Source organism: Hyla sarda, chromosome 1 (assembly GCF_029499605.1).
Source record: "Hyla sarda isolate aHylSar1 chromosome 1, aHylSar1.hap1, whole genome shotgun sequence".
In the NCBI taxonomy this organism is placed as follows: domain Eukaryota; kingdom Metazoa; phylum Chordata; class Amphibia; order Anura; family Hylidae; genus Hyla; species Hyla sarda.
The window spans coordinates 193,684,560-193,708,435 of NC_079189.1; the positions used below are offsets into that span (position 1 = coordinate 193,684,560).

At 44.2% G+C, this 23,876-nt stretch overlaps 1 protein-coding gene across 3 annotated transcripts in view; it reads right to left on the reverse strand.

The window, feature by feature from the left end:
• Window positions 1–4,368: 4,368 nt before the first annotated feature.
• LOC130362248 (uncharacterized) overlaps window positions 4,369–23,876 on the reverse strand; it is a 35,569-nt gene continuing 16,061 nt past the window's right edge. For 2 of the 3 annotated variants that reach the window (XM_056566416.1, XM_056566425.1), the window contains exon 2: window positions 4,369–4,986. In XM_056566416.1, coding sequence (XP_056422391.1) covers window positions 4,469–4,986 — 518 coding nt within the window. In that variant the 3' untranslated portion in view covers window positions 4,369–4,468. Of the gene's footprint in view, window positions 4,987–23,113; window positions 23,229–23,876 lie in introns of those variants that run through there. The other variant, XR_008891332.1, reaches the window with a different exon arrangement.

Genomic DNA, 23,876 nt, shown 5'->3' on the forward strand with positions numbered 1-23,876 from the left:
CATCCGCAGTCTGCAGAATGTCCGCACAGAGATTTTCTGTGCAGATTTTCTGACGTGAACATAACCTTAGAGTGCGCTCACAGTTTTTTGTGTCCTTTCCATTACAGGATGTGTAATATTTCATTCATTCATAAGTGAAATGGATGGCATACAGCAGCATCCGTTTACACCATGATTTGGGCATATGGCAGCCGGGCGGGGGGTGGGGCATTATCGGCATGGTAATTGCCGATAACGTCCGAAATCGTGAATATCGGCCAATAATATCGGCCAAACCTATAGTCGGTCGATCCCTACTTCTTATAACCATCAATAAGCTTCTTACACCTCCCAGCCGGGATGTTGGACCACTCTTCCTTTGCAAACTGCTCCAGGTCTCTCTTCTAGGAAGGTCGCAACAACAATTTTAAGATCTCTCCACAGGTGTTCAATGGGATTTAGATCTAGACTCATTGCTGCCACTTCAGAACTCTCCAGCGCTTTATTGCCATCATTTTCTGGGTGCTTTTTGATGTATGTTTGGGGTCATTGTCCTGCTGGAAGACCCAATATATTGGATGCAAACCCAGCTTTCTGACACTGGGCTGTACAGTGCGAGCCAAAATCCATTGGTAATCCTCAGATTTCATGATGCCTTGTACACATTCAAGGCACCCAGTGCAAGAGGCAGCAAAACAACATTGAACCTCCACCATATTTCACTGTAGGTACTGTGTTCTTTTCTTTGTAGGCCTCATTCCGTTTTCGGTAAACAGTAGAATAATGTGCTTTACCAAAAATCCGAGAAGGATTTTGGCTTACTCAAGTTCATTTTGGCAAAATGTAGTCTTGCTTTTTTATGTCTCTGTGTCAGCAGTGGGGTCCTCCTGGATCTCCTGCTATAGCGTTTCATTTCATTTAAATGTTGACTGATAGTTCGTACTGACACTGATGCTCCCTGAGCCTGCAGGACAGCTTGAATATCTTTGGAACTTGTTTGGGGCTGCTTATCCACCATCCGAACTATCCTGCGTTGACACCTTTAATCAATTTTTCTCTTGCGTCCACTCCCAGAGAGATTAGCTACAGTGCCATGGGTTGCAAACTTCTTGATAATGTTGCGCACTGTGGACAAAGGCAAATCTAGATCTCTGGAGATGGACTTGTAACCTTGAGATTGTTGATACTTTTGCACAATTTTGGTTCTCAAGTCCTCAGACAGTTCTCTTTTCCTCTTTCTGTTGTCCATACTTAGTGTGGCACACACAGACACACACACACACACACGCAAAGATTAAGTGAACTTCTCTCCTTTATATCTGTTTTCCTGTGTGATTTTTATATTGTCCACACCTGTTATTTGCCCCAGGTGAGATTAAAGGAGCATCACATGCTTGAAACAATCTTATTTTTCCACAATTTTGAAAGGGTGCCATAAATTTTGTCCAGCCCATGTTAGGAGTTTGGTGTGACATTATGTCCAATTTGCTTTTTTTCCTCCCTTTTTTGGTTTAGTTCCAATTAGAGATGAGCGAACTTACAGTGATTCGATTCGTCTCGAACTTCTCGGCTCGGCAGTTGCTTTCTTTAGCCTGCATAAATTAGTTCAGCATTCAGGTGCTCTGGTGGGCTGGAAAAGGTGGATACAGTCCTAGGAGGCTCTCTCCTAGGGCTGTATCCACCTTTTCCAGCCCACCGGAGCACCTGAAAGCTGAACTTATTTATGCAGGCTAAAGACAGCAACTGCCGAGAAGTTTGTGACTAATCGAATTACTGTAAGTTTGCTCATCTCTAGTTCCAATGCACACAAAGGGAATATACGTGTATAGCAAAACATGTTACTGCAATCCTTTTCTGTGAGAAAAACTTCATTTTCTTGAAAAATTTCAGGGGTGCCAACATTGACGGGCATGACTGTATACCATATGGAGCTGTGTCAAAACTGATCTATGTCCCATGCAATACAAAACTGAACCAGACTCACACTCTGCCTCATGTATTAACATTATACTTCCTATACCCAGGGTAATAGACCCCTAAAGTAAAGGTGCAACTGTCATGAGATTTTAGCCCCTCAGACTACTAAAATGTTGTTACAGATGTCCATAACATGAGTGTAACCATACTTTTATGGGTTTTCCTCCTTCTTTTATAACTTAAAAAATACATTTATCCAGCGGTCTGGCACAGTCGGATAGGCGTGGCTTGGGGGTTCGCAAAGCCCTGCCGCCGCCAAGCCTATCCTCTCCTTTCAGCGCTGGGATCGCTGGAAGCAGCACATGCGCCCCTCCTGACGTGCGCGCTCCACCGCCCTGCATTGACAGAGCGCTCACTCCCGCTGTCTATGCGCTCACTGCGCAGTACTAGAGGAAGGGAGGAGCGCATGAGCTGCATCTTACTACACAGCGATCCCAGCGCAGAAAGGAGAGGATAGGCGCAGCGGGGCTTTGCGAATCCCAAGCCACTCCTATCCGACTGTACCAGACCACTGGATAAATGTATTTTATAAGTTATAAAAGAAGGAGGAAAACCCATAAAGATATGGTCACACTCATGTTATGGACATCTGTAACAACATTGGCCCTCATTTACTTAGAAAATCGGGTTGTAAGTCTATCTTGCTTTCTTACCCGACTGCTTTTTTCCCCTGGTATTTATTATTATGTCGCATCCTGTTTGTCGCACGTGGTTTTTTTTGGTTTTTGTTTCCAACTCCTCTGAGTTGTCAGGAAAAAAATCCCCAAAAATTCAACAAATTCGGGTTGGCAACCTTTATAAGTAAGTGGGAAAGCTCAGAAATGTCGGGTTACGCCCCTTTTTCGGGTTTGGGAGAATACACATCGGGTCCCTTGGGAAAAAATGACGCATCGTGTCGCAGACTGGCGCACGATGTTTGCGACATGTCGCAGACAAAGATGCGCCAAAAAAAAACAACAAAACAAGTCGGGTTTAGAATAGTAAATGAGGGCCACTGTAGTAGTCTGGGGGGCTAAAATGTCTCCAGTTGCGCTTTAAAGGACAACTGTAGTGGTACATTTTTATATGTGCCCGGGCCTCAAAAATAAACTCATACATACCTTCCTACGAGCCCCCGTTGGTCCGGCACAGGCCTCACAGTCCGGCAGTGCTGACGTCATTTCACTTCCTGGGGACGCCGCAGAGCCGTCGGCGTATCACTGGCCGTAGCGATGTCCCGCCCCGGCTGGTGATAGGCTGAGCCCACTGTCATGTAAGGAGCTCTGGCCGGCTTCTTACATGACAGTGGCCTCAGCCTATCACCAGCCGGGGTGGGACTTTACGGCCGGTGATACGCCGACGGCTCTGCGGCATCCCCGTCCCCAGGAAGTGGAATGACGTCAGCACTGCCGGACCGTGAGGCCTGTGCCGGACAAACGGGGGCTCGTAGGAAGGTATTTATGAGTTTTTTTTGCTTATTTTTGAGGCCCTGGCATATATAAAAGTGTACCACTACAGTTGTCCTTTTAAGGTGTCTCAGTGCTTACCCAATCTGAGTGCTTACCCATGCTCCCCAGGAGCAGAGGAGCATGGCCAGAATGGGTAAGCACTGAGACACTTTATTATCTATCTTTGTATTTGCACTTTAGAGGTCTGAGTTTTGTATTGCATGGGAGATAGATCAGTTTTGGTATAGCTCTATATGGTATATACAGGGTGGGCCATTTATATGGATACACCTTAATAAAATGGGAATGGTTGGTGATATTAACTTCCTGTTTGTGGCACATTAGTATATGTGAGGGGGGGAAACTTTTCAAGATGGGTGGTGACCATCGTGGCCATTTTGAAGTTGGCCATTTTGAATCCAACTTTTGTTTTTTCAATAGGAATAGGGTCAAACTTATTGAGAATATCACAAGAAAAACAATGATGTGCTTGGTTTTACGTAACTTTATTCTTTCATGAGTTATTTACAAGTTTCTGACCACTTATAAAATGTGTTCAATGTGCTGTCCATTGGGTTGGATTGTCAATTCAAACCTCTTCTCCCACTCTTCACACACTGATAGCAACACCGCAGGAGAAATGCTAGCACAGGCTTCCAGTATCCGTAGTTTCACATCTTGTATCTTCACAGCATAGACAATTGCCTTCAGATGACCCAAAAGATAAAAAAGTCTAAGGGTGTCAGATTGGGAGACCTTGGGGGCCATTCAACTGGCCCAAGAAGACCAATCCACTTTCCAGTAAACTGTTCATCTAGGAATGCTCGGACCTGACACCCATAATGTGGTGGTGCACCATCTTGCTGGAAAAACTCAGGGAATGTGCCAGCTTCAGTGCATAAAGAGGGAAACACATCATCATGTAGCAATTTCGCATATCCAGTGGCCTTGAGTTTTCCATTGATGAAGAATGGCCCCACTATCTTTGTACTCCATATACCACACCATACCATCAATTTTTGTGTTCCAACAGTCTTGGAGGGATCTATCCAATGTGGGTTAGTGTCAGACCAATAGCGGTTGTTTTATTTGTTAACTTCACCATTCACATAAAAGTTTGCCTCATCACTGAACAAAATCATCTGCGTAAACTGAGGGTCCTGTTCCAATTTTTGTTTTGCCCATTCTGAAAATTCAGTGCGCCGATCTGGGTCATCCTCGTTGAGATGCTGCAGTAGCTGGAGTTTGTAAGGGTGAGATTTGTGAGTAGCTAATATCTGCCGAAGGGATGTTCGACTAATGCCACTCTCCAGTGACATGCGGCGAGTGCTATGCTGTAGGCTCTTGTTGAATGAAGATAGGAAAGCCACTGATGTTTCTTCATTAGTGACAGATTTCATGCGTCCACATTTTGGCAAATTCAACACTGAACCAGTTTCACGAAACTTAGCAAGCTGTTTGCTAACTGTAGCATGGGAGATGGGTGGTCTCATAGGGTGTCTTGCATTGAAATCTGCTGCAATTACACGGTTACTGCGTTCACCAGACATCAACACAATTTCTATCCACTCCTCATGTGTTAACCTCGACGACATGTCAATGGCTGTAAACAAATAGAAACTTGTAAATAACTCATGAAAGAATAAAGTTACGTTAAAACCAAGCACATCATTGTTTTTCTTGTGAAATTCTCAATAAGTTTGATGTGTCACATGACCCTATTCCTATTGAAAAAACAAAAGTTGGATTCAAAATGGCCAACTACAAAATGGCCACCATGGTCACCACCCATCTTAAAAACTTTCCCCCCTCACATATACTAATGTGCCACAAACAAAAAGTTAATATCACCAACCATTCACATTTTATTAAGGTGTATCCATATAAATGGCCCACCCTGTATATCCCAGATCATAGATGTAGATAAACAATAGGAAGTGAACCTATATATAGGTTAAGCTGCATTCACACCACGATCTGACCTTCCGATGCACAGATACGATTTCAGAAGCTCAAATCGCCTGAAATCGTATCTGTGCATGGATAGGTACGAACAGATACGGAGCCATTAACTATTAGGGGGCTGCAGACCCAATCATAGTCTGCTAGTCACTTCGATCTGGTCATTTTTTCAGGGGATCCGATTTTTGACTCGGACTGAAAATCTTTGTATTAACCCCTTAACGATGCCGGACGTAAATGTACGTCCTGGTGAGCTGGTACTTAACGCACCAAGACATACATTTACATCCTACACATAACCGCGAGCACCGGAGCGATGCTCGGGTCTTGCGCGGCAGGTCCCGTCTGCTGATAGCGATCGCGCAGATGTCCGCCATTAACTCCTCAGATGCCATGATCAATACAGATCACGGCATCTGCAGCATTGCGGACACTAAAATGGATGATCGAATCGCCCGCAGCGCTGCCACGGCGATCCGATCATCCAGCATGGCAGCTGGAGGTCCCCTCACCTGCCTCCGCTGCCTTCCACGGGTCTTCTGCTCTGGCCTGTGATCGAGCAGACCAGAGAAGAAGATGACCAATAATACTGATCAGTGCTATGTCCTATGCATAGCACTTAACTGTATTAGCAATCGATTGCCCCTGTGGGGGGCTATTAAAGTGTAAATATAAAAGTAAAAAAAGATTGAAAATTTCAAAAACCCCTCCCCTAATAAAAACTTCAATTGTCCCTTTTTCCCTATTTCACCCCCAAAAAGTGTAAAAAAAAAATATATATTTTTTTAAATAAAACTTTATTTGGTTTTCTTAATACAACAATGATTCCGGGAAGCTCCCAGAGAGGATATATAAGTGCTGTAGAAAATAACATATACATCATATCAGCCAAAATACCGCAAACAAGGTACAGAAGATTACATGTTTAGCCATGACATCCCGCACCCCTCCCACCCTCCCCCTCCCCCTCCCCGTATAACATCCAACTCAACCCCAATAAACACAACAAAGCCAATGTGGGTTTCCTATTACTGACTGTCAGCTATTACCCCCGAGGGAAGAATGCCGATTAGTAGTGTTGCTCGCGAATATTCGCAATTCGAATATTATTCGCGAATATCGCATATTCGCGAATTCGCGAATTTCGCGAATATAGCGCTATATATTCGTAATTACGAATATTCGTTTTTATTTTTTATTTTTTCTTCACAGTACACATCACAGTGATCATCCCTCTCTGCTTCCAGCTTGTATGGTGTAAAGAAGGCTCTAATACTACTGTGTGAGACTGGCGTGCGAACATTCGCATATGCGAAAATTAGCACATGCTAATTTTCGCATATGCGAATTCTTACATATGCAAATTTTGTATATGCTAATATTCACATATGATAATTTTCGCATACGCGAATATTCGCATATGCGAAAATAAAACGAGAATGTAACGAATATGCGAATATTCGCGAATATATGACGAATATTCGTCCATATATTCGCGAATATTCGCGAATTCGAATATGGCCTATGCCGCTCAACACTACCGATTAGTGCAGATAATGAAAATACAAGTCAAAATGAGTGATACAGTGAGACAACATTACAGTGTCATAGAGTCATAGTAATTACCATCAGTTCACATGGGACTGCGATCCCCGATAATCTCACTGGCCGCCAGCTACTCAGGTCGACCCCTATCTTCCTATCCAATATGCAATCTACCTAAAGATCCCGCTATGCTCCTTGTAAGATACCAGACAGTGTCTTTAAAGGGAGTGACTACTTGTATGATCTCGTCATCATTAAGAAAATGAGTAATAAAGGATCTCCTCTTCTTGAAAAACCCTTTAGCCGAGCGATCTTTTGATTTACTCAGCTCAGTAAGGTCAAAGAACAAATACTTTTTCATGATAGTAATCACTTCCGTGATTGTGGGCATAGCAGGGACCAACCACTTAGACAGCAGACACCTTTTAGCCACAAGAATAAAGGTATGCAGGAGAAGTGAAACAGCCACCCCCTCAGGTTCAATGTGAAGAAGTAAAAGCGTAGAAGTGATGGATAGAGAGGTCCCGAGCATGGTGCCCAACAGTCGGAAGAGGGCCCCCCAAAACCGCCTTGTCTTGGGGCACGTCACCAGTCCGTGCAGTAGGTCAGTCTTGTAGGCTCCACAGTTCGGGCAGTGAGTTATACGGTCAGGATTGTCCGGTATACGGGGGAAGGAAAATCCATAGGTGGCATGGTGGATGATTTTAAACTGGGTTTCCCTCCAGGTTTCGTTAATTACCGCCTTCCGCACTTTAGCCCACCTGTTTAGTAGAGGCATAGCTATGTCCGTGACCCCCAATTTCCTTTCCCAATAGTCGAATAAGGAAGAAGTCATAGTCTCCTCACCACGTCTCGTGATATGTCGGTATAGGTGGGATAGGGAGTGGTAGGTCGTCTCAGTAAAGATATAGGAGTCAAAAGACGTTCTAGCCCATTCCCTAGAGAGATCCTGTAGTCGTGGCTTAACAAAGGACATTACCTGGGAATATGGGAGGAAATGTCCCGGGCCTAAAGAGAATTTCAAGCTAAGCTCCAAAAAGGTGAGATAGCGGGGTTCGGTGTCGTGGAATAAGGAGCGTACAGTCAGTATTCCTGCCCTCTTCCAAGCACTAAACAGTCTATTGTCGCATCCAGCAGGGAAGTAAGGATGTGACCAGAGGGGCATATGTTTGCTGAGGAGAATAGGCAGTGCCATAACTAATCTACATGCCTTCCAGGCAGCCATCGTATCACGTATAATGAGGCTGCCTTTGAGGGAGCGCGGCAAAGATCTACAAGAAGTGTGAAGCAGGGCGGCCAACGACCATGGAGCGACCAACTAAGACTCTAGAGCGAAGCTCGAGTAGCAGTTACTGCCCCTCAGCCAGTCCACCCCGTGCCTGCATAAGCAAGATAGGTTGTAGTGTCGTATATCAGGGAATCCCACCCCACCTTTGTCTTTTGGGAGCATCAGCTTACGAACAGCTATGCGAGGGCGTCGACCGGCCCATATGAATTTTGTAAAAATAGATGTCAGTAGGTTAATGTCAGTATGTCTAAGTAGAATAGGTATTGTTTGGAGCGGTTACAACAATTTAGCAAAACTGAGCATCTTCAGTAAGTGGCATCTAGCTAGTAGCGGCATGGGCAGCGAATGCCATCTAGTCAGTTCTGTTTTCATTTTCTTAATGATAGAAGGGAAGTTAAGTGTGTAGAGGGAATGTGCTGTGCGTCCAATCCATATACCCAGGTATTTCAAGGAACTATGCGTGACTTGAACCGGAGAGGATATCCTCCCTGCCGACAACGCACACTCTGGGGAGGATAAGTCTAACAGTTCACTCTTGGTTATGTTTACTTTAAAACCCGAAGCAAGCCCAAAATCCCCCAGGTACTGGAATATCTTAGGCAGGTCATCTACGGGGTTGGTCAAGAAAACCAACAGGTCATCAGCAAATAACGCATGCGTCACCGTTACCTTCCCCACTCCTATACCTCTCACTCCATTAGCGGTGGACAAAAATCTAGACAAGGGCTCAATTGCTAAATTGAAAAGCAATGGTGATAACGGGCACCCTTGGCGAGTCCCCTTCTGGGGGGAGAAGGCGTCTGACAAGAACCCCGGGGTATGTATCCTGGCCTTAGGATTCGAGTACAAGGTATGCAAATATTGGAGAAAAGGACCAGTAAAGCGCATATTGCGAAGCACCTTCCACATCCAATCCCAGGAGACGTTGTCAAACGCCTTCTCCGCATCAATCGATAATATGGCGTCCGATCTATGGAGGTGTGGTTTAAGTTTTATGTCGTCTAAAACTGCGATCACTCGCCTAATGTTAGCAACCGCTGAGCGTCCCTTCACAAATCCCACCTGCAGAGGGGAAATCACCCGTGGTAGTATCAAGGACAGTCTGTCCGCCATAATTTTGGACATTATTTTTAGTTCAATATTTCTAAGCGAGATCGGCCTTTAACCATTGGGCGATAATACATTTTTACCTGGTTTAGGCAAAACCTTAATATACGCTGTATTAACTAGGTCAGGGATGCGTGCCCCCTGCAGATAGGTGGTGTAAAGGTCCAGCAGAATCGGGGCTATCTCAGATTTTAGGATCTTATAAAAGTCACCTGTGAGGCCATCAGGGCCAGGTGCCTTGTCAGATTGCAAATTCTTTATGGCCTCATCAACCCCCTCTCGTGCTATGGGAGCATTCAAGAGCTCCAGGTCGGTGTCTGTCAGAGTTGGGAGATCCGCAGCGGCCAACCAATCCCTGGTAGGTCGTGCACCGGAGCCAGATGAGGTATCAAGATCTTTGAAATAGTCACGTAGGATGGCATTTATTTTGTCAGGTTGTTTATGTAGATTGCCATGTCGGTCCTTAAGGGCCGAGATGTGTGTCAACCCCTGCCTGCCCTTGGCGTATCTTGCCAGCAGTTTTCCAGGCTTGTTCCCAAACCTGAAAAGAGTGGCGTCAAAATGGGACCTATTTACGTCTTCTTTCTTAGCACACCACAGATCATAAACGGCCTTAGCATTGGTCCATGACCTTTTGTTAGACTCAGAAGGGGTGTGCAAGAAAGCAGTATAGGCAGTTTGCAATTGCGAACTGAGTGTTTTAAGTTGGGTTGCAATCTTTCTTTTTAGGGAGTGGGTGTAACCCAAAATCTTGCCCCATAGTACAGCTTTAGCAGCGTCCCAAAACAATTGCGGGGTGTGGAGGTGAGTGGAATTGTCCCCCGCATACTCCGCCCACCAACCCTTCAATAGATCATGAAAGCGTTCATCCCGGGCCAAGCCCCTAGGAAAGCGCCATATGAAGTCCGATCCTCTAGGCATTGTGTCATACAGGTCAATCACCAAGGGTGCGTGATCAGATATGACCAAGTCATTGAAATAGATCTGTTGGACCCTGGGAAGCAAGGCTTCGGGAGCAAAGCCATAGTCCAGCCGTGACCAGGAGTCATGGGCGTGGGAGTAGTGACTATATTCCCGGTCGGCTGGATGTAAAGCCCTCCAACCTGTGCGGCCCTTTGGCGCAGCAGCGAGTCATATGGGCGAGGGGGAGGTTGGTGAGACCTATTGCTATTTCTATCCTCCAGAGTGTGCATTACAGCATTAAAATCTCCCATCACTATCCCCTGGGGTGTAGTGGACGTCAGCACTGTGGTAGTTAGAGAGCGGAAAAAAGAGCCATCGTCCCCGTTCGGACCATAGATATTGTGTATAGTGTAACAGTCTGTTGCGGTCTTAAAGTCAACTGAGCACACCCTCCCCTCTGTGTCATGACGTGTAGAGGTAATGTCAGCAGCGAAATTTCTACTAAACAGAGTCAGAACTCCCGCTGTACGGTCAATGGAGGGGGACCTTACTACTTTCCCGACCCACCCCTTCTCCATTCTCGGGAAATCAAGCTCCTCCAGGTGAGTCTCCTGGAGGAGGGCTACGTCAGAAGACAACTTCTTCAGGTGTCTCAACACTATACCCCTCTTCTGGGGGGATCGCAGTCCCTTAACGTTCCAGGATATGATCCTCATAAAAGTAAGAATAGAAAAATGAAGGACAATGAGACCCTACATTTGTCAAATGACAATTACACAGTCCATCCCAACATATCAGATCCATCCATCCCCCCTCCCCCACCGCTCCCAAACTAAGACCCCAAAACTCAAGGCACACAGGTGTGCTGCCTAAAAGACATACTAACATTAGGCAGCAAAAAACCTTACGGACAACCATTTTTCCACGCTGTGAGCCAAGGTGAAAATGCTTAACAACTATTAGTATCATAGAGAACTCTTTTCCCACCCTCACAAGGACGTAATTGAGCAGTGGAAAAGCAGGAGAACATACATAATGTGCACAGAGTCCCGAGCGCTTCACATGTAAGTAAAAAAAAAATATATATTTTATATACATATTTGGTATCGCCGTGTGCGTAAATATCCCAACTATTAAAATAAAATCTTTTACACTGATCACTAGCATGTATTAAATAGCAAAAAAAAAAAAGATGTCAAGTGAATAAATAAAAATGCTAAAATGAAAAACGTCAAGTGGATTTTGCATTTTGTGATTATCCATTTGCAGCTAACATCAGGCTGCGGCGTTTTTTCAGGGGAAAAAACCCTGTGCAGCAAAATGGTTTTTTTTATGGGGTGTTTTTGCAAAAAAAAAAGTCAAGAAGGAGGAAGGGAATCAGCTCAGTCTGGAAGATTTGCATACTTCATGATAGTTCTAGAAGCCTGGGGAAGTTGCATACAACTAGGCTTAGGAAACTCAACCTTACAGATGTCCCATCCAGATCTATGTACACTATTATCTTTTCACTTGTTTTTCTTCCACTTTCTACAGGCATAAAGCAATTGTGCTGCAAGAAAAAAGTCAATTTAACTTTCACTGAGCCACCCCCTGCCTCTTAACCACTTAGGGACCCAGGGAGTACATGTACGCCTTAGCTCCCTGGTATTTAACTCCTTAACGACGCAAGACGTATATTTACGTCATGCGCCGGCACCCGCGGTATAACTTTATGTTGCCTCAAATTTGAGGCAACAGGTTAGGGACATTCCCAGAATGATGATTCAGAACATAGGGTTTGGGGTGGGCATATTTTTTTGTTTTGGCTATGCTCTGGTCATCATTTTGGGAACATAACTTGTTTTATGATTTTATGTCCCACTGTGCCCCATTTTAGGAATTTACCCCATGTAATGCTCCTTAAGGGGGGCCCCCGCTGTTCTGGCTCCATAGGCAGCTATGTAGAAGCTCAAGGCCCCTGACTGCCCTCCTGCTCTTCCGTTACAGGTGTGCACCTGCAGAGCTGTATACGTCCGGATATGAGGTATGTCCTTACTCCAAAGAAATGTACTTACAAATTTATGGTGACATTTTCTCCTGTTACCACTTGTGAAAATGAAAAATTTGGGGTGACCCCAACATTTTAGTGTAAAAAAATCTAATTTTTCCTTTCCACATCCCAGTTTAATGAACATTTATCAAACACCTGTGGGGTGTTAAGGCTCACTGTACCCCTTCTTACATTCCTTGAGGGGTTTAGTTTCCAAAATAGTATGCCATGTGGGAAGTTTTTTGCTGTTCTGGCACCATAGGGGCTTCCTAAATGCCCCCCAAAAACCATTTCAGCAAAATTTGCTTTCCAAAAGCCAAATGTGACTCCTTCTCTTCTGAGCATTATAGTGCGCACGCAGTGCACTTGACATCCACACATGGGGTATTTCCATACTCAGAAAAGATGGGGTTATACATTTTGGGGGGCATTTTCTCCTATTACCCCTTGAAAAAATGTAACATTTGGGGGGAAACTAGCACACCCCCTCCCATAGACTTTCATTGAGGGGACGGGGCGTGACGTCACAAGGGGGCGGAGTCGTGACGTCACGCTCTTTCACTCGCGTGGTCGGAATCCAAAGCCTCCAGCATTGCTGGAAGTCGATGAGGTGGGTGCTGCAGCCGAGATCCCGGGGGTCCCCAGCAGCGGAACCCCCGCGATCTGACATCTTATCCCCTATCCTTTGGCTAGGGGATAAGATGTCTAGGGGCGGAGTTCCCCTTTAAGTGCATTCAGGTACATCCTTGCGTTCTGGTACTTAAAGGGGTAATCCACTGTAAACATTGGTTTTTTTTTCATCAACTGATGACAGATTTGTAAATTACTTTCTATAAGAAAATCTTAATCCTTCCAGTACTTATCAACTGCTGTATGCTCTAGAGGAAGTTCTTTTATTTTAGATTTTTCTTTCTGTCTGACCACAGTGCTCTCTGCTGACACCTTTGTTCATGCCAGTAACTGTCCAGAACAGGATAGGTTTGCTGTGGGGATTTGCTCCTGTTCTGGACAACTCCTGACATGGACAAAGTTTTTCGTGTACACCATTGACCGTGCAGTTTAATTAACGATATATTTTTTATAGTTCGGACATTTACGCACGCAGCGATACCATATATGTTTAGTTTTTTACTGTTTTTTACTGTTTTTTTTTTAAATGGGAAAAGGGGGGTGATTCAGACTTTTATTAGGGAAGGGGTTGAATCACATTTATTAACTCTTTTTTTTTTTTTTTGCAACCTTATAGCCCCTATAGGGGGCTATATCATGCATTACACTGATTGCAGACAATGATCAGTGCTATGCCAAAGCATAGCATTGACCAGTGTCATCTGCGCTTGAATGCTCAAGCCTGGATCTCAGGCTTGGAGCAATCAAACGCCAATCGGACAGCGTGGAGCCAGGTAGGAAGCCTCCCGCTGTCCTCTCAGCTGTTCGGAGCGCTGCGATTTTACTGTGTCGGTCACGATCAGCTCCGCTGAGCTAACCAGCAGCATAATCTCCCTCTTTAGACGCCACGATCAACTTTGATTGTGGCATCTAAAGGGTTAATACCAAACATCAGCCAAATTGGCGATGTCTGGCATTAACCGGGACACTACAGATACGAAGCGCGCTCAGCTTCTGAGCACGCTTCACAGATCGTGAGCCGGCCATGGATGTCAGCATAGAGCACTGTGCTCGTGATGTCAGCAGACAGCTCTGTGTTTCAAACGGAAAATAATTTCCACTGTAGTATTCAGCAGCTAATAAGTACAGGAAGGATTAAGATTTTTTAATGGAAGTAATTTACAAATCTGTTTAACTTTCTGGCACCAGTTGATTTAAAAAAAAAATAAAGTTTTTCACCGGAGTACCCCTTTAACCCTTTGCCGGTAGCTCAGCTGAGTGGACTTCATGAAGGCCCTTACCTGCCTCCTCGCCGTCTGATCGGTTTTAATAAAAAGCAATCAAAAAGTCGCATCAAAACAAAAATGGTACAGATGAAAACTACATACCACAGCACAAATAATGATCCCTCATACATCACCGTATGCGGAAAAATAAAAAGGTTATAAGGGTCAGAAGAGGACAATTTTCAGCATACTAATTTTTGTGCATGTAGTTTAATTATTTAGTAAGTAGTAAAAAGTAGTAAAATTAGAAACTGGAGCCCCCAAAATGTATTTTTTTTAAAAGGCATTTTTCTTTAATTTCACCCCACAAATAATATTTTTTTGTTTCGCCGCAGATTATGTTATAAAATAAGTGATGTCATTACAAAGTACAATTGGTGATGCAAAAAACAAGCCCTTATATGGGTCTGTAGGTGCAAAATTAAAAGTGTTATGATTTTTAGCAGGGCAGAAGTAAAAAAGAGAAGTGCAAAAACAAAAATTAGCCTGGTCCATAAGGCCAAAATGGGCTTGGTCCTTAAGGGGTTAAGCAGACTCAAAAGCGTATGTGGCTGCTGTGCTTTTGAAATAATGCATATGTCTCGAACTGAGTCAATTATGTTTTTTTTTTTAACCTCTTAGGGTCTAGTCACACGTACAGTATCCTGCGCATGTTTGATGCACAGGATTTTGTACTTAAGATTTCAATGTAAACTGAATGACTAATCACAGATTCAAATCCTGTGCATCAAATATGTGCCGGATACTGTACAGGTGTGCTGTCCGTGTGCACCATGCATGAGATGAGTCAAGGAGGTGTGGCTTAAGTTTGTTTATAAGAGCCTCTCATTTTATATATTAATGTGTATGTTTGTTCACATGTACCACCATCGGTAGTATCATGTCTTAAGATTTTTATGTGATCATTACTCACAGTATATCATATGTATAGTATAATTTACGTTGGTTATATGTGTTATGTTACATAGTTGCCATATATTATTTCTATATATATCTGTTTTCCTCTCATGCTATTTGGTACCTTACATCTACACCCTGTTCCAAATTATTATGCAAATTATATTTTTCTCATTTATCTAAATTATTAATGTACCGTAAATAACAGTCAGCATAATTCTCATGTTATCAACTATTAAGAGTACAATTCAAATGTTGTTGAACAAACCTCCAATTGATAACAGTATTTTTTTTTAATATTAAAACTTACAGTGCACTGTTCCAAATTATTATGCACAGTAAGTTTCAAAACACTTTATTGGTTGTAAAGAACTGAAAATTGTCATTTGTTGTGTTTGCAGCATATTTATTAAAATCAAAAGCTATTTCAATGAAACTTTTAACATTTTAACTTTTTAAATATTTCAACAATTTGATAGCAGCTTCACAAGTATCTATTGAACTTGTGAGTTTTTGGACAGTTTCTGCTTGAATTTCTTTGCAAGATGTCAGAATAGCCTCCCCAAGCTGCTGTTTGGATGTAAACTGCCTCCAACCATCATAGATATTTTGCTTAAGGATGCTGCAAAGGTTCTCAATACGATTGAGGACAGGGGCGGAGGGAGGCCACACCATGGCTTTCTCTCCTTTTATCCCCATAGTAGCCATTGATGCAGAGGTATTCTTTGCAGCATGAGATGGTGCATTGTCATGCATGAAGATGATTTTATTATGGAAAGTATTGTTCTTCCTTGTGTACCAAGGAAGAAAGTGGTCAGTCAGAAACTCCACATACTTTGCAGAGGTCATCTTTACACCTTCGGGGACCCTTAGGGTCCGACCAGCAATCTTCCCATGATTCAGGCCCAAAACATGACTCCACCACCGCCTTGCTGATGTTGCAGCCTTGTTAGAACAGGGTGGCCGTCCAACAACCATCCACTACTCCATCCATCTGGACCATCCAGGGTTGCACAGCACTCATCAGTGAACAGGGCTGTTTGAAAATTAGTGATCATGTATTTTTCTGCCCAATGCAGCCGTTTTTGCTCGTGAGCATTGGTTAGTGGTGGCCGAATAGAAGGTTTATGCACAGTCGCAAGACTCTGGAGGACTCTACACCTTGATGTTCGTGGGACTCTAGAGGCACCAGCAGCTTCAAATATCTGCTTGCTGCTATGTAATGGTATTTTATCAGCTGCTCTCTTGATCTGATGCATGGATATGGCTGAAATCTTCCTCAATGTGCCTTTATCTGCACTAACCCGTCTATGCTCTGAATCAGCCACAAATCTCTTAACCTCTTGGAGACGCAGGGAGTATGCATAAGCCCTGCATCCCCAATCCTTGAAGACTCAGGGCGTATCTGTACGCCCTGAGTATTTCCGGTCCCTGCTGCTCTCCTGGGGGAGTCCTGAGATAGGCGATTTGCGGCAATTTCGGGTCAATCGGATCCCCGGTGACCCAAAAAAGAAGGATGATAGGTGCCGTCCGAGATGGCACCTATCATCCTTTAGCAGCAGGAGTGAGGTGGCATTGGTGCCACCTCACATTTGTCCTGATTCGTAGGCTGGTAATGGCCGATGAATCAGGACGCCTGCTGTGGGGGTGTCCTTAACGGCACCCGCTCCGCCCATGTTCTGGAGGGCGAGAGTGGTTCCCGGGAGTGTGTACCTGAGGCTGGGGCCCACTATCCCCGGCATCGGCGGTGGGATCAGGGCCGCAGCAGTGGAGGCAGCAACGGCAGGCAGGATCTTCACTGCGCAGCAGCAGGAGGTAAGGCTGGCCTCCTGCTGTTGCTAAGCAACAACTCCCAGCATGCACACAAGGGCATGCTGGGAGTTGTTGTTATGCAACAGCAGATGGCACAACTACAACTCCCAGCATGCCATTTGGTATTTTGTGCATGCTGGGGGTTGTAGTTATTCAACAGCTGGAGGCACATTTTTGTGCCTCCAGCTGTTGCATAACTACAACCCCCAGCATGCACGGACAGCCAAAGGGCATGCTGGGAGTTGCAGTAGTGTGCCTCCAGCTGTTGCATAACTACAAGTCCCAGCATGCCCTTCAGCTGTATGCATTCTGAGAGTTGTAGTTTTGCAACAGCTGAAGACACACTGGTTGCAAAACACTAAATTTGTTACCTAACTCAGTGTTTCACAACCAGTGTGCCTCCAGCTGTTGCGAACCCCAACTCTTGATAGAGCGTACATGTTGGGAGTTGTAGTTTTGCAACAGCTGGAGGCACACTGGTTGCGAAACACTCAGTTAAGTAACAAACTCAGTGTTTTGCAACCAGTGTGCCTTCAGTTGTTGCAAAACTACAACCCCCAGCATCCACGGCAGTCAAAGGGCATGCTGGGAGTTGTAGTTTTGCAACAGCTGGGGCCCCCATGTGAATGTACAGGGTACATTCATCACGGCCAGAGGTTTACAGTGAGTTTCTCGCTACAAGTTTGTGATGCAGCAAATTTTCCGCTGCAGCTCAAACTCCCAGCAGGAAACTCGCTGTACACCTCCGCCCATGTGAATGTACCCTAAAAACACTACACTACACTACACCACTAAATAAAAAAGTAAAACACTACATATACATATACCCCTACACAGTTACCCCCTTCAATAAAAATGAAAAATATCTGGTACGGCACTGTTTCCAAAACGGAGCCTCCAGCTGTTGCAAAACAGCAATCCCCAGCATTGCTGGACAGCCTTTGACTGTCCAGGCATCCTGGGAGTTTAGCAACAGCTGGATGCACCCTGTTTGAGAAACACTGCCGTAGGGTAATTTTGGTATCGGAGGTAAGTGTAATTCTTGCATCTGGGTCTGTCCCTATGCAAATCCCTAATTTAGGCCTCAAATGCGCATGGCGCTCTCTCAATTCGGAGCCCTGTCGTATTTCAAGGCAACAATCTAGTGCCACATATAGGGTATTTCTGTACTCGGGAGAAATTGCCTAACATATTTTCGGGGGCTTTTTCTCATTTTACCCCTTATGAAAAGGTAAAGTTGGGGTCTACACTTGCATGTTATTGTAAAAAAAAAAAAAATTTTTACACTAACATGCTGGTGTTGCCCCATACTTTTTATTTTCACAAGAGGTAAAAGGAAGAAAAGACCCACAAAACTAGTAAAGCAATTTCTCCTGAGTACGAAAATACCCCATATCTGGGTGTAAAATGCTCTGTGGGTGCACTATGTAAATTCGAGGCCTAAATTGGTGATTTGCACAGGGGTGGCTGATTTACAGCGGTTCTGACATAAACGCAAAAAAAGAAATACCCACATGTGACCCCATTTTGGAAACTGCACCCCTCACGGAATGTGTCAAGGGGTATAGTGAGCCTTAACACACCACAGGTGTTTGCCAATTTTCGTTAAAGTTGGATGGGAAAATGGAAAAAAAAATTCACTATAATGCTGGTGTTACCCTAAATTTTTCATTTTCACAAGGGAAAATAGGGGAAAAGCCCCCCAAAATGTGTATCACCATTTCTTCTAAGTAAGAACATACCCCATATGTAGATGTAAAGTGCTCTGTGGGCGCACTACAATGCTCAGAAAAGAAGGGCTTTTGGAGAGAAAATTTGTCCGGAATTGAAGATCACGTGTGTTTACGAAGCCCCCATGGGGCCAGAACAATGGACCACCCCCCACATGTGACCTCATTTTGGAAACTACACCCCTAATGGAACGTATTAAGGGGTGCAGTGAGCATTTACACCCCACTGGTGTCTGATTTTTGGAACAGTGGTCCGTGAAAATGAAACATTTTATTTTTCATTTGTACAGCCTACTGTTCCAAAGATCTGTCAAACGCCAGTGGGGTGTAAATACTCCCTGCACCCCTTATTAAATTCTGTGAGGGGTGTAGTTTCCAAAATGGGGTCACGTGGGGGGGGGGGGTCCACAGTTCTGGCACCATGGGGGCTTTGTTGAACACATATGGCCCCTAACTTCCATTGCACACAAATTCTTTCTCCAAAAGCTCAATGGCGCTCCTTCTCTTCTGAGCATTGTTGTTCGCCTGCAGAGCACTTTTTTTTTTTAAGTATTTATTTAAGTTTTGCAATTTTCAATAACAAACACAGCCAACATGGCGAAATAAGATCAACATAGACAATAGCACTCCTGGGAGGTCCCAGAGACTAGTATTAAAACGGTAACAAGGAGGGAAAATACACCAAAATGAGCACCTATGTAACAGAAGGGCAACTCTGAGACCCGACCAAAGAAGGCCCAACATAACAGCCAGACAGCCAGACATACAAGCAAGCACACTTTTGCCCAGTTAACCTGCAAGCCCGAAATTTCACTAAATCGATTAAGTAAGTCCATAAGGGACAATAGAGATCCCTCAGCATCCCCATATATACCAGAGTATCATCAGCATAAAAGGGAAACTTTCTCAACAATAGAACCCCTGGGAATACCGCATATATCCAGGTCTCTACAAATGGCTGCTGCTAAAGGCTCTATCAGCACAAACAGGAAAGGAGATAGTGGACACCCCTGCCTTTTCCCACAATCCAAGAGAAAGGGAGCAGAAACATCTAAGTTAGTGCGGATACGGGCCCTAGGATTATCATACAGCAGGCAAATTTAAGCACAGAATCAGGGACCAAACCCAAACATACCCAGTACCTCCCAAACATAAGGCTACAAGACAGAGTCAAAGGCCTTATAAATATCTAGACTAACAACCAAACGCATCACATTCACATCAGTGGCCCTGCCTGGCATAAACCCTGTTTGGTTAGAATGAAGGACAGTACTGATAACCCCATACAGACGAGTGGCCAAGACCCTAGCCAAAATTTTAATATCAACATTCAGAAGGGAAATAGGTCTATAGGAGCCAGGGAACACTGGGTCCTTTCCAGGTTTAAGAAGCACTACAATGAGCGCTTACCGCATAGTCTGGAATAGCATTGGCAACAGCTATGGAATGAAACAGATTGCGAAGAACAGGGGCCAGTCGCTCCTCATTCATCCTGTACCAATCACCTACTATCCCATCAAACCCTGAGTCTTCCCATGAGGAAGATCCCATATAGCCTGAGCCACCTCCTTGACCGTAAGCATAGGGAGGGATAAATCCTGCAGGAATGAGAGAATTTCCCCCTGACAAGGCATAGAAGGGGCATCATACAGGGAGGAGTAAAATTCCCTGAAGACAGAATTAATAATCTGAGGATCCGCCACTATCACACCATCACCACTCATAATACAAGGAATAGAGGCCGGCGGGCGAGTAGCCCTTGCTAAATACGCCAACAATTTACCATTCTTATCCCTGAATTCAAACTGAATGGCCTCCCTATCAGCTAGCCTCAACTGGACAACCAAGAGAGGTCTCTGAGCCTTAGCCCAAGCCCTCTCATTCTCAGAGGACGGATTCCTGACATATTCAGCCTCTAAGACACCTACCTCCTGCAGCAGTTTACTCTCCATGGCTGACCTGAGCTTCCGCTAACCGCTACTCCCGCTATGAAGGCACCTCTAATCGTAGATTTACAGGCATCCCACTGCACTAATTGGTCAGGGTAAGAGGCATTGTTTTCCCAATATTCAGTATGGGCAACCCCAAGCGCCTCCACAACTGCCTCTGCTTGTAGCCAGCCATCTCTGTCCATTTTAAGAACTGTCTTGAGTAGGAGAAAATCCCCATAGCAAACATATGCTGCTCTGAACAGTTCCTAAAATGGACAGAGATGTCAGCAGAGAGCACTGTGCTCGTGATGTCAGCAGAGAACACTGTGTTCCAAAAAGAAAATAATTTCCTCTGTAGTATTCAGCAGCTAATAAGTACTGGAAGGATTAATATTTTTTTTATTTTTTTTTTATTTTATTTTTTTTTCTTCTTTTTATTTTTTTTCCATAATAAGATTTTTATTGAGTTTTCCAATACACAATCAAGAAACAGTGAAAGGATTAAGATTTTTTAATAGAAGTAATTTACAAATCTGTTTAACTTTCTGGCACCAGTTTATTTAAAAAAAAAAAAGTTTTCCAACAGAGTACCCCCTTTAACTCATTTCTCTCCTTATCTCAGGCTTGCTGTCATGTGTGGTGTAATGCGCTTTGCTTGAGAAATTGAGGGGACCTGAGGAGAAAAAGCGGACAGGTATAAACTAATCGGATGCGGGTGGGTGAGTGTGGTCAAAGCTTCCTACCATGTGATCGCTCGGGGACTCATAATTCCCTTGTCCCCATAACTAACACATGATCACAGGAACCTCAAAAGAATCTTGATGTACTATTTTATAATACACTGCTCAAAAAAAAGGGGAACACTAAGATAACACATCCTAGATCTGAATGAATGAACTAATCGTATGAAATACTTTTGTGTTTACATAGTTGAATGCACTGACAACAAAATCACACCAAAAATTATCAACGGAAATCAAATTTATCAACCCATGGAGGTCTGGATATGGAGTCACACTTAAAATCAAAGTGGAAACCACCATCTCCTGATGAGGTGGATGGTCTCCTGAGGGATGTCCTCCCAGACCAGGACTAAAGCATCCGCCAACTCCTGGACAGTCTGTGGTGCAACGTGGCATTGGTGGATGGAGCGAGACATGATGTCCCAGATGTGCTACATCGTATTCAGGTCTGGGGAATGGGTGGGCCAGTCCATAGCATTAATGCCTTCCTCTTGCAGGAACTGCTGACATACTCCAGCCACATGAGGTCTAGCATTGTCCTGCATTAGGAGGAACCCAGGGCCAACTGCACCAGCATATGGTTTCACAAGGGGTCTGAGGATCTCATCTCGGTACCTAATGGCAGTCAGGCTACCTCTGGCAAGCACATGGAGGGCTGTGCGGCCCCCCAAAGAAATACAACCCCACACCATTACCGACACACCGCCAAATCAGTCATGCTGTAGGATGTTGCAGGCAGAACGTTCTCCGCAGCATCTCCAAACTCTGTCACATGTGCTCAGTGTGAATCTGCTTTCATCTGTGAAGAGAGCAGGGCGCCAGTGGCGAATTTGCCAATCTTGGTGTTCTCTGGCAAATGCCAAACGTCCTGCACAATGTTGGGCTGTTAGCACAACCCCCACCTGTGGATGTCGGGCCCTCATACCACCCTCATGGAGTCTGTTTCTGACCGTTTGAGTGGACACATGCACATTTGTGGCCTGCTGGAAGTAATTTTGCAGGGCTCTGGCAGTGCTCCTCCTTGCACAAAGGCGGAGGTAGTAGTCCTGCTGCTGGGCTGTTGCCCTCATACAGCCTCCTCCACGTCTCCTGATGTACTGGCCTGTCTCCTGGTAGCGCCTCCATGCTCTGGACACAACGCTAACAGATACAGCAAACCTTCTTGGCACAGCTTGCATTGATGTGCCAGCCTGAGCCACTTGTGTGTGTTGTAGACTCAGTCTCATGGTACCACTAGAGTGAAAGCACCTAAAAGCCAGCACAACTCCCACGGTTCTATCACGCTTCACAGAAATAGATGCATTGAAACTGTATCATGATAGAGACAACACGGAGCACTCACCAGGTAAGTATATCCAGCTGCTTCTTTATTGTTCCACAGAACACACGGGGCAAGACATGCAGGGGAGCTGATGGTTCACAGACGCGGGGGTATGAAAACAGTCTGTTTCCATACCCCTGCATCTGTGAACCATCAGCTCCCCTGCATGTCTTACCCCGTGTATTCTGTGGAACAATAAAGAAGCAGCTGGATATACTTACCTGGTGAGTGCTCCATGTCCTCTCTATTATGATACAGATTCAGAATCAGCATCGGAAAATATATAAGAAACAGTACTCGGCATCCAGGAAACAAAAACTTTGTTTACCAGTAATAAGCTAAGGATTACCATGGAAAGGCTGGCATCGGAGCGGGATTGTGACATCATTCCGCTCCGTACTGTGCGATCCCCGTCTAGAATCATCAGACGAGCCTCAGCTAATAGCCTGCCGCAGCAATTAACCCTTTAGATTCTAAATCTGGTGATTTATGTGAGTGATTAGTGGAGGTCAGGAGGGTCCTTACCTGCTTCTGTGCCATCTGATATCTTCTCTGCTGATCCAGCATGTTTTGGCAGGCTAGAGTAGGAGAGTGTAGATAACATTTATCAATGCTGTTTAATTGGCCAGCATTGATCAGTGTTAGCAATCTAAAGATTGCAGGTTATAGTCCTCTATAGGGGCTAAAAAAAAAGGTGTAAATAATAAAATAATAAATGTAAATTAATCCCCCCTAATAAAAGTTTGAATCACCCCCTTTGCCCGTTTTTAAAATAAAATAATGTAAACAAAAATAAACGTAAGCACGTTGAACTGAATAGATGTAAAAAAAAATTCAAAGCCATGAATTGCATGTTTTGCCCACTTCATGTGCCAGAAAAAAATGTATTTAAAGCAACCAAAAAGTCCCTTCAAAACAAAAATGTTACCCATAAAAACTACAGATCACGGCGCAAAAATGAGCCCTCATACATCCCCGTATACAAAAGAATAAAATGGGTCCGGAAGAGGACAATTTAAAGCATACTTATTTTCTTAGAAAAATATTTTTTATTTATTTTTTAACTAGTAAAAACAAAACCTATATGAATTGGGTATCGCTGTAAGCGTAAGAACCTACAGAATAAAGATAACAAACTCCCTAAAAGATGCACAATGGCTTTATTTTCTTGAATTTTAATCCACATATAATTTTTTTTTTACTTCACCGTTCATTTTGTAGGAAAATTATTGATGTCATTAAAAAGTACGATTAATTCCACAAACAACAAACCTTATAGATGGAAAATTGGAAGAGTTATGGAGGAAAACCTAAAAAAAAAAAAAACTGC